The sequence below is a fragment of the Anneissia japonica genome, unplaced genomic scaffold (assembly GCF_011630105.1).
Source record: "Anneissia japonica isolate Jap-2015-1 unplaced genomic scaffold, ASM1163010v1 scaffold2999_len715162_cov194, whole genome shotgun sequence".
Classification (NCBI taxonomy): Eukaryota; Metazoa; Echinodermata; class Crinoidea; order Comatulida; family Comatulidae; genus Anneissia; species Anneissia japonica.
In genome coordinates this window covers 142,750-155,020 of record NW_022754077.1, presented here as the reverse complement: position 1 = coordinate 155,020, position 12,271 = coordinate 142,750, and the positions used below count along the sequence as shown (strand labels likewise).

Here is a 12,271-nt window from a genome sequence, read left to right as displayed (position 1 = left end):
CATTAGAGGCATGGCAAAATTTATACGATGTGAAACAATGCGAACGTTATTAAAGGAGGAAGATGTTATTATGTAGACCAGTGTCGCCTGAAAATATTTCAACTTCCACCCTCATTAAAGAACTTATGACATAATAAAATTATGCTTCTACTTAAAGAGGATCGCTCACGAATTGCCGAATCAGTCACGTGGTACATTTTGTCAGCGAGCGCGTTTAGGCTTGTTCTAGCTTATATCCTTCCAATTATACTGAAAGGCTCGATATATTTACATTTTAAGCAGCCATAGAAGGATGAAAAATTAAAATGTGAGCCAAAAAACCAACGAAAAACACGACATGAGTCACTTTAAACATCGCTGAAGCAGTTGTCAATTCTTGAAGGATTTGTTTTCGTTTCAATTTCAATGTCAGAGATTAGATACAAACATGTTAATTACGTACACCTCTTTGTTTAAATTTTTCATGATTATAGCTTAAAGGAAAAGAATCTATTTTTTTAGTTAATCTTTTTAAATTTGTTGATTATTTGTGTGTTCTCAGTAAGCGGAATGTAAGGTACGGTTATGTATTGAAAGTGGCTGACGTATGAGTTGACGTCATCAGTCATGGCATTTGTAAATTAAACATCCTTAGCTGTCCATCATGTGGTTGGCTGCAATGTAGCGTAATGTAATTTACATAATACGCACTATGATACGCCCTCCTTTAAGTGACATCTACGTTTACCCACTATGCCTCCGGATTGCGTTTGATATCTTAATTATTCTGTCGAACAGTGTGTCTAATTAACGTTTCTTTAGAATGAAGGGGCAAGCAAAGTACGAGAAGATTGTTTCCTTAGGCTAAAGGTAACACAGGTGACTTTTCTCATTTCCTGGTTACATGTTTTCATCTTCTCGACCTTTGTCTGTCAATTATTTATATTTTTTTACCTCGTACGTAAGCGATTTTTTCTACATAAAACTCGTTAAAATGTCATTATTTACGTTTCTTGCCTTTATGTAGGCCTATTATTTTTTTATATAAATCATTATTATCATCATTATAATAGCTTTTTGAAGGGCGTGCGATGCACAAGCTTAGCTCTTTGGATCTTCCCATTATCATTTATATTTTTGTGGATTTGGATTGAAACAATATTAAAATAAATTATGTAATACTCTCTATGTGTACGTCCTGTCATTTGGGGCCATTTTTACCGGGGCTTTTTTTCTGGGCTATTCTTTCCAGGGCCTTTTTTCAGGGGCGATTTTTTTCTGAAGCCACTTTTACCTACATGGTACAGCACAGTGAATACTGTTTTACAATAACAATTTTCTGTTGGAAAAGTATGTAAAATAAGAAGAAATTAAGAACATTTTGAGCCTGAAATTGGCCAAAAAATATGAACAGCGAGCCTACGCAAAATTTTACTGGTTCTTATAAAAATAAAAGAAAAGTGTATAATTATTACTTTGTGATGATCATGACAATTGTGTGTGTAACAAACACAATGCTAAATCACTGTTAAATGAGGGTCGTATGTCCGTTATAGGGTGATTTCATGTGAACCCTAGTTGACCATTGGCACTGTAACTAATTAGTATGATTTTGTCATCACAGGAAACGTACGTAATGCCTATGTAGAGAAGTCTCGAACATTACGGTACATTGGAGAGAAACAAACACTAAATTGTACGTTTATCTTCAAGATGCAGCCCGTGATGCAGAAGAAAGTGCGTCACATTCACACTGTATGAATAATGAACACGTTTTGTTAAAGTTTACATACACATTATTTTTCTGTTTTAATTTTCCCTATTGTCCAAATATCTCATAATTAAGCTTGGTTTTGCTGTACGCATTCTGCCTCAATTCATAACAACATTTTATTTATATTTATTTTAAAATATATATTAGGCCTATACATAAAATTCGTTATAACAATTATTTCCTACCTAGTAAATGCTACAGTGCAGTGGCGGATTTATGAAGTGGAAATAGAGGGGACCCCGCGAAGGAAATAACAGATGGAGGGTCCAAAAACCTCAGCCCTATCATGGATGGGTCTAAGTTAGGCCTAAGACATTTCTTTCTTCTTTGGAGTGGAAGTTACTCTCTCGGATTTGAGTGCACTTTTTCACTTTTTTTCAATTTGGAGGGGGGAGAGGGGGCGAGCCGTTTGGGCCCCGCCTATGTACTGCGCTGCTGCCGACGCCATCGAGTGTCACAGCCGCCACCGCCGCCATTGCCCTATTCTATATGCTGTAATTTCATCAATTTCTTCTCAATCTGATTGACAGTATTTAAGTTTCTATAGCAAACTGTACTATAACATTTTAAAGAACTTTTGGGTATGAAGTTTAACAACTACATTCAGCCTGTCCTCTGGGACCATTGTCAATGAACAAGTAATGTTAGCTAATGGTGACGCTGTACATAGATGTCACATTGACGTGTATACAATTTGTCCCTATAAACAAGCACGAAATAGTCAATTATGAGTATGAATGTATTTGTATTAATAACAGGCTGAAGTGAGGTATTGACCGACCCTCGTAAGAGGCAAATATCATCAATCGTTTGCATTTTGACATTGGCTTAGGCCTTACTGCAGCTACTGTATTTGGTACCGTATGACATTCTATTTGAAAGTGAGAATCAATAATCCATACAAATTTGTTGAAAACATAAATATCTTGAGCTTTCCGTTCTCTAAATGGCTGTGAATTCATTAGAAAACGTAGCTTAATGTGCACGAGCCTTTGTGACAAAAGTTTTGTGTCGGCCGACGCGACGCCATTCCACGACGAGGCACGCGCTACGGATCGTAATGATTGCGGTCTGCCCACGCTGCTACCCAAGCAACAGGCGGCGTCGCGCCGTCAAACACTGGCAAAGAGTGGAGTCCAACGGTCGTACGAAGCAGTGTTTGACTGGTTTTAGGGTCACTACAAAGGTGCTAAAATACACTTAAGCAAACGCTCAACCGCCACTGCTCGTCGGAGAACTGTAAAGATCCAATAAATCGTGCTATTAAATTGCACAAATTGTTTGTCATAATTGTAACATATACCAACATACAATATATCAGAATTAATGTGAATGTCTGGCGTGACGGGTTTAAAATATAGCACGAGAATGATGTGCATGGTGACGTCATTCTCGGTCTCATAACCAAACTGGAAAGTTGCAACTGATTGGTGATGATTACAATGCCATTATTCTTTCATTTTGCGCTTATCGAAATTACAAGAGAAAGCCGTTTCGGCATTTTTACAACTATATTATTATTAATGTCCAGTTGCGTAATAAAGAGGCAATATACCGTATGTCAAAAGTATTGATTTTCTGTTTAGAATGATTTCTTACGGAATGTTTACGATAAATGGGAGTGCTGAAGGAGATGGTTAATGTGAAGGCACAGATTAGGTCTCTCAACTCGTGTTACTTAACACTGAAATAAAGCGCCCAATAAGAGGCCCCGTCGAGCCGGTGATATAACTATTCACCGACGGAGCACGCCAGTGTCAGATCTACATAGTCTAGTTTGTTTGATTTGATTTGATTTATTGGTTCTTCACACAATAATATATACATAATCAGGAACAAATGAGACAAAAATTATGAAATACATTGTCATGAAATACGGTAAGTAACGTGTTCAGGAGTACAAAGTTCAATTTTTAAATAAAATGTGAAGCGAGTGTGAAAGGTAGTCAAAATAAGTTAATAACTTTAGGACATGACCACCTGATGAGATTCAACTGTATATACAATTATAAGGCCAGATTGAAAGAAAAGGGGAATATAAATGTATATACATGATACGTACATACATGCATACTCATACACATACGTAAGTGCACACATACATACATGCACATGCATGATAGTAATAATACCACCAATACTAATAATAATAATAAGAAGAAAATTAATTACACTTTAATAACAATCATAATAAGTAAAGTATTTATATATTTATGAAGAATATCAATATAGAAATATATTATGTTTTTTATTTATGTATTTCTTGTGCATCAAAGATATTTCTCCAGAAAAATCGAAAATGCCGAACAGGCAGGCCTATTATAATTATGACATAATAATTTTATTATCGCCATTGGCATCATCGTGGTCTTCACCATCGAACTCATTATTACTATTATTATTATTATTAATTATCATCAATTTATTATATTTAGGCCTACCGTATTAATTATCATCAATAATGATAATGATGATTGTTAACTATCATCATTAATAATAATTATTATTGTTATTAATTATTATCACCACCATCAAAATCATCGCAATCATCATTGTCATCATCACCGTCATCGTTGTCCTTATTATTACAGCCACAACTATAGAACGCGTCACTTAAACAAATCAAACTTATCTCATTTGTTTTGATATAAAAATCGATCATTCTTATAATGTGTTAAAGCATCATCTACTTTGATTGAGTGATTCTGAACGGCAATTCGATATATAATTACTGTACTTGTTAAATATTCTGTAACTATGTGACTGGCGGCGTACAATGATCGAAATGTGCCCTTCGCTCCTTACCCTTATAGCTGTAATTACGCGTCTTCGCCCAGGCCAGCAACACCTAGTAATAGGGGTATAAAGGTAGCTAGCTTTATACGATACATTCTAAACACCAATAGAAATAGAAAGGGAAATACTTTGTCGTACCGTATATATGAGCAAGCCTGGTTTTTTTTATGGGATGTGGACGCTTGTGAGTGCAGTATGTTCTTGTGACGGCGTCGATGGATGTGCGATCGTTTTTGTTTTTTGTTTTTTGTTTTTTTTTTAAGCCGGGCTCTAACCTTTCGACTTTGCTTACGATAAGCTGCGCTACGACACTTACGACTAAAATTGTTGAACATGTTCAAAATACTACGATATCGTAAGACTATCCGTCGTGTTGTATATATCCATAATACTACACCTTGCCCCAAATCCCGAGCACCAGACGATTTTAGCCCAGCTTGTCGTAAGCTAAAATCGCAACGTAAAACCCATCTTAATCTGATTTTTCTACGTCAACATTTGGACTCCATCATTTTAAATTTTGGTTACATAGATTCTGCATTTAGTTTTTTCAAATGACAATTACTTTATGTAATACTTTTTATTTATGTCAATAAAATATCTAATCTAATCTTAAGAACGCTGGTTTAGTGTTCTTCGTTCAAACTTCAAACACTTTGCATGTTCGCCTATATACACAAAGCGTTTATAAAACATCAGTTGTAGTGAAGAGGGATGTACCACCATAATGAAAAAATGGCATAGGCCTATATGAGCAGTCTACATGCTACGATATTTCTTAGGTAAACACGTTGATTATGAGACACTCCTCTGCTCCAAGTGTCGTGAATCCCCTTTACAGGATCCTCAAATTATTGAACTTTCAAATAGTCACATTCGGTTAGGGCATTGATTAATGGACATAGATCACCTGCCTATGGGGAGAGGTAGATTAGGCGGATTGCATGTTAAATTCCGGTTTCCTAAAATATGGTATCCCAAACACGTATCTTATTTGATGTCGATCTCTACCAAAGGCGATGAATCGGACACGAAATGTGATTGAAATCCTATATATTGGCATTCTCTATTTAAACGAGGCTTAAATAGGGTTTTCTTATGTGATGAGGAACTACCGGATAATTATGTACTGATCGAGTCCATGATTTTGGCACCGAAGGCAGGGAACTTGAAAATCTTCGGAACAATTTAACATGCAACAAACAATTTCTTCCTTCCTTCCGTTAATAAATAAACTTCATTATTGAAATCTCCTGTTCGTCTATTTTATTCTATGGCTCTAAAAGTTGCTTTCAGGCACAGGAGTGTATGTTAAGATAGAAAAAAAACAAGTTTCACTTTCTCCAATATCAATTGTACTATTCATACTACCTCAAAGCCAGTTTTAGGCCGACGTGACTCAATGAAGAAAACAACGATTCGTCGGGCGACGGTCGTACGACGTAGGGTATGTTTAGCTTAACAGAAAAACATTGTCATCTTTTCTATATTTTATGACAGATCTAAATAGTTTTATACAAGTCTTAATAATTGTTCGTTTCAGTAAACATTGAGGATTATTGTGATGAGGAAAGCTATGTGAAGCTCACCCAACACGACGGCATGATCAAGTTTACTGCACCCGCAAAGACACTTGTTCCCGCCAATGGTATCGGTTCTTGCGATATTACATTCAAAGCACCAACCGGAATGCAGATATATCTCCAATTCGATACGCTATACGCATTGGCGGGAGATTTAAAAGAATGTGACTCCACGTGGGTGTCACTGATTGGAGGAAAAGTGCCCGATTTTTCCAACTTGCTTACTCCTCGGGAAGGACTGTGTGGAAACTACACGTCGCAAGTACCTGGTCCGTACACAACTTCAGGGAACTATTTAAGAATTATTCTAAGACGAACAGTTCGCAAAGATTTTGGACCGTTAAAATTACGGATACTTTTCAGCCTGTTTTGGGATACGAAATCACAAATTGGTGAGGTTCAGTCATGGCTTTTGATAAGTAGCCTTCTAATAATACGGTCTGCCTTGTTGTACAAATGATATGTTACACATCACTCCTATACATGATTTGATACTATAGAAGCCTATACAATAGGCTTATCATAATATTTACTAGTCGTATTCTTCCTAACAAGCTGTAGGCCTACATCTGTCTTTTAAAATGGTGTATTATGATTTATATGAATGATGCATGATGCCTGTATTTTCATTGTTTTTGTATCGTCTGTTTCCTCTTTACTTCTTTCCTCTTCAGTTCACATCCCTCTCTCACTTTCCACAGTTTGTGACGATCACAATAGGTAATTTAGTAATTTATATTCTAGTATTAATTTCAGTATCATTAGTAAGAGCTAATAAATTTGAGCTGTATTTGCTTGATTTGTTTCTTCAGCTAATAGACCTAGCTGTTATGTATGCGATAACGGAACGAAGTGTATCGACTACTGCCTACGGTGCAATGAACGCAAGAACTGTCAGGATATGAGTGACGAAGATTTGTCTCTATGCGATACATTACGTGGTAAGGATGCATGCACAATCAGTGGGGGGTTCATGTTGTGGCACAAAGGGCGTTCCCCCACCCACTTCCCCAGCAACCAAACAATCACTAGACAACTGTAAACATTTTTTAGATAAGAAAATAAAATAGCTAAACCTCCGAGGCTTGCAGGGATCCATATTTGACCCTCACAATAGGAACACCCCAGAACCTTCTTCTCTCAATCATAGAGATTCCCGCCGTATTTGGACCATAGGTCGTCGATTGCCACACTTGCACATCCCCGGCATCAACAAATTTTGGATTCGCCTCTGACAGTTTATACACGGCCTGAGGATGTATAATTATATAATAACGATCAAATATATAGACGGAAGTGTAATTATTAAAGAAGTTTTACAAGCGATAAACGGATATTTTTTAAGTGTTCAATTACGAATGAAACAAGTCAAGTAGGCATCTATCATGGTACAATTAGCACTACATTTTTGTGATAAACACCGCTGTCAAGTGCACAGCGATACTGCCCCCAATTTAAAAACCGTCGTTGATAGTTTATTACTAGGCCTATTATCACAATATTCAAATTAATGGAAACTCCTTTTTTATTTAACAGGAAACAACCCTCTGGATTCAGTCACCACCTCACAAATAGTTGCAATAGTGTTTTCTATCGGTGTTACTCTAATAGTTTTAGCAGCTCTCCTCGCTTTCAATACGAACGTTTTTCGCCTTCCGAATCGCTGTCGGAATTCACCAGACGAAATGTCACCCATGACGACCACCTCAAGTATTGGCCGTCGTTTAGCAATTCGAAGTTGTAGTAGCAACGAAGGTGGCTTTTGTTTTGGCATTCAACGACCGCTGTATGTTTCAAACGTTTAACCGGGCCGATTAAGAATAAAAACACGTAGATTAGCAACATGAGCGCCAATACGCCCAGCTTGCGACATCCATTAATGTTTCTACGACGATTACTACGAGTGAAATTTGTTCGTTCCGATATTAAACCTAAGACTATGATGCTAATGAAACTTTGTGCCTTGATGAGAAATTGAGCTCATTTGTCACGAACGACAGCAGATTCAGAAACTTTTTTTATGCTCACTTAAAGCAGTTCATTTGCTCGCACTGTACAAGTATTGATGACTGAGACTGTATATTATATGCAAATGAGATTACGCGCTGCTCCCCACAGCCAACCAAGTACTGAGAGCTCGGAATGTTGACGTTTAAAACGGACAGAATAATGACAGAACTCGAAATTAATGTTGACATCAATTAAGAGAGGGAGTCAGTTTAAGAGAGAGCCGCTTTAATGCGAACGACGATGACGGAGAAACAAAGCACATTTGTAAGATAAGCTACTGTTTGATTAACTGAAATATTCAGCAAATCATTAAGCATTTATGTAGTGCTTTAAAGAACAAAACAGAATAAAAATACAGATATAATTATTATAAAGCATATTGATACCAAAGATTGAGAAGTTGATTATGTACAGTAGGCCTATTTATTTTATTTTTCTTTAGGTATGTGTACAGCAAATATGTTCGATATTAGAATTATTTAATTACAATACTGGTATTGAATATAGTGGTTTAATGAAATGTGGTAAATTAAACAACCACAATTCAATATGGTTTTTGAGAGACAGTGAATCACCGATTGACAAGTTAATGTTTAAAACAACAAACCGGGGAGGTCTCTGTTTGCATCCATAAATAATTGATTTTATTTAAGAAGTTAAGGCATTAACCGCTCGATCTACACTATCAAATTTCCACATTGTCAATTTTGAGAAAATTTTACCATATATAGGCATGATTATGTCATAATATACCTAAATATGGGCAAATTACAGGTGTAACAAACATTTACAGTGTGGACAATTAAGTATGAAGCTTCAGCCAGTGGGATTTGGTGAATGTGTACCCGTTTTGCATGTGACGCAAATGAATTGGTAGTATTATAGGTATTTTAGTGATGTGACATTGATGTTAAATCACATTGACTTTGAATAAGAAAGTCCATCAATTGGCATTACATGTTGATAGGTTGGATGAGAACTCGCTTGTGTTTTTGCAAATTAGTACAATGGGTAATATGCCGGTTAATGATGATGGTACCCATAGCAAAAGAACATTCGTTTAAATTATTTATTAGTTGAATCATTACAGTAATAAGGGAAGTGTCATAATTCATGAACATTACCAGAACATGGAGGAGTTTAATGAATGACCTATCCTCAAAATGACATTCCTAAAACAGTATCACTAATAAATGGTTCTTTATATTCCCGAGGCATTATCGTTCGTCCCTACATCACTATAGAGGGCAGGCTACACGAACTGCCAAGTTCTCAAGGCATCTCGTCAGCAGAAATGTTCATTTTTAAAATATTCTGTTTCTTGAGCTAAAAAATAAAATCAAAATTATTATATTTGTATGTTTACGGTTTTTATAAAAATTAAGTCAAGAAATATTTTTCGAATCAATTTTTAACTGACGCGTAAATCATTTCTGTATTTAAGCGAATGAAACTTTGTACATCTGCATCTTTGGAAGTTAAAGTGGCCTCTGCAAATTTTGATTACATTTTGGCGGTGTTCAATCGTTCACTAATTATAGAGGGCGGGCTAAACGTTAAATTAATTCGCATTCGATTGAATTCTTTCATTTATTGTCACATATTTTACTTATTCATCACTGAGGCAATACAGTAATACGCTTCTTAGCTCATATTTCAACATTATTAATCATTAAAACACATTACCAAAAAAAAACTGAGGCCGATTGAAAATGCCTTTTCATTGGTACTACTAGACCATACTAATAAGTAATACGGTAACGAGTTTCTTTGTGCAGTGTTTTTCGAAAGGGCGGGATTCCTATTTTTTGAATAATACAATTTTACACCACGAGACTTTTTTTCATCACTTGATTCATAACTGTTCAACAATAGTGCTTCAATAGGAATATAGAATACGCACAACTAAATAGTATTCAGTGCAACATTACCCATATAGGCCTACCCCCGGGTGGAGAAAAAAACGTAAGGAATACCTTGTCCAACAGTGAGCGTTCGGACCACAAACCAAAATATCGTAGTGCCGCAACAGCTCCACCGTATACGTGTACGAAAAAATGTTTGATAAAATAATTAACTTACTAAAATTGTGTAGGTTCATTCATTGTTGTTGCGTCACAGGATAATTTGTTTTTCTTACTCCAGTAGTGTTTAGACGCTTCTCTTCTACCAATCGGATGTAAGACAACTTTCGATAATAATATAAGTTTCAGAGCACACATAACATGTGGGTATCGAGTCTGTGCTACCCGGTAACCAGCACCAGCAACTCTCGTCGTCCACCACTGTTCCAGTACACCGGGGTATCTCGAAGGATTTATTGAGTTCTTTATAGTGCACACGAGCCATTATATACACTGGGCCTACGGTTTATAGTCCTTATCCGACTTGTTCGACCACCAGAACTACAGCCAAGCGTGCCGTTCGAACCAGCGCCGATATTTATGGATGTAGCTTCTTGCAGCGCCCCTGCTTACGGCTCGGCCATTTGACTCGCCCTTGTAGGAGTTTTAACACGTCTAGAGTTTTTCTGCGCTATCCTGATATTGCCACCTTTCAACAGCTGATTTTTCTAAGACGCAAAAAATATTAGTATTTGACGAAACCTCATAAACGCTTATAAGATAAAGAAGCTGATACGCATGCGCGGAAATATTAGAATAGATGACAACGAAAATCACAATAAAGAGTAAACGGATATTGGACACAATCTAGTGCTGCTTTGCCCATACTATACAGTAGTAAAGTATGTTTACATTTTTATTTCTATTTCTCTGTAATAAATCTTAAAATATTTCCTCTATAATAGAAGTTAAGCTATAGCTACCCTTTCCACCTATATTTTTAAATTATTTGAATATTAAAACAACTTTAATATCGTTTTTCTTTTCATATCTTCAGATTTTCATAAAATTTGGAAAAAAAATCGCCTACAATTTTAAAGAGAGCCAGATTCATAAACTTTGCTTTAAAAAACTATTGAACGATAGTTTCCGATTGTTCAAGAAACAACTTACCGGTACTATTACAGTACTTTCCTGATTACGACAAGTTTAGAAAACTTAAATATTTGCAGAATACCATTTATGACGCAATCTGTATGGTAACAAACAACGCAAATATTCAATCGCACGTGTTACCAGCGTTTTGGAACATGTATGTAGCAACTTTAAAATCAACACAGTAACTGAGAACCCGACATACAATGTGGTATATAAATCTTCGTGATTATATACAATGAAATAGTCAGAGTTGTTTATAAAAATGGAAATATAAAACGAGTTTAGTATATCATATAAATACCAAATACCAGTCTAACTTTCACCATGCGGAATAAGTTTGTTCCTCCATGGTTTTACACCATCCCGGTGTAAACTCATAAAACCTGGTTTCCATAAAATCGCTACAAAATCCCTGTGTTTTCACTGCAAATAGTTGAACTACGTAATCTGAAATGCTCCCAGTTTTGACCAACCAATGAGCCTCGCCGAAAGCTGTCGGCAATATAGCATGTAGCGATTTTATGAAAATCATCAATGAAATAATAAGCCCTGATAGAGCGATGCTTATTATTTATAATATAGACCTATTCTGGCCAACTATAAGCAATTTTTTTATTTTGCTATATTCGATATTCTGAATAATTTTGAACGGTAATGTATTGTACTGTTTGTGTCCTTTGTGGTGACACATTGAATTCACAAAGTATAGTTCCTGTTAACGTCAATTATGAAGTTTGACGTATTAAGAACATTAAGACATCATTTATATCATAGACACTTAACAATCTCGTCATACATATAGTCTATTGCGGTGAATTCATATCTTATTTGTGGTTACAACGTCTCCCATAATGCCATTCATAGTGTTTACATCACACGATGCGGACATCAGAATCGACCATTAAGGTTCACACAACAAAACATGATCCTCGTATTTATAACATTGCAACAGTTACGTCATCAGTGAAGTAATTAACACCGATTCTTATTTTGAGAATATACGTATTTACAACTTTACAAAACATAATCTGACCCTGACTTAATTTAGGCTCAAAACGAGTTGAACAAAATGAGATATCAATTATATCCAAATTCTTGAAGTATCATAAAACTTTAGTTTGACATGA

The 12,271-nt window shown here is 35.9% G+C and overlaps 1 protein-coding gene across 1 annotated transcript in view; it reads left to right on the top strand.

Annotated features, from left to right (window-relative positions):
• Positions 1-9,495, top strand: part of LOC117123061 — a 21,997-nt gene extending 12,502 nt beyond the window's left edge. The window contains exons 2-4 of the mRNA XM_033268883.1: positions 6,093-6,524; positions 6,945-7,073; positions 7,669-9,495. Coding sequence (XP_033124774.1) covers positions 6,093-6,524; positions 6,945-7,073; positions 7,669-7,937 — 830 coding nt within the window. The 3' untranslated portion in view covers positions 7,938-9,495. The remainder of the gene's footprint in view (positions 1-6,092; positions 6,525-6,944; positions 7,074-7,668) is intronic.
• Positions 9,496-12,271: the final 2,776 nt, after the last annotated feature.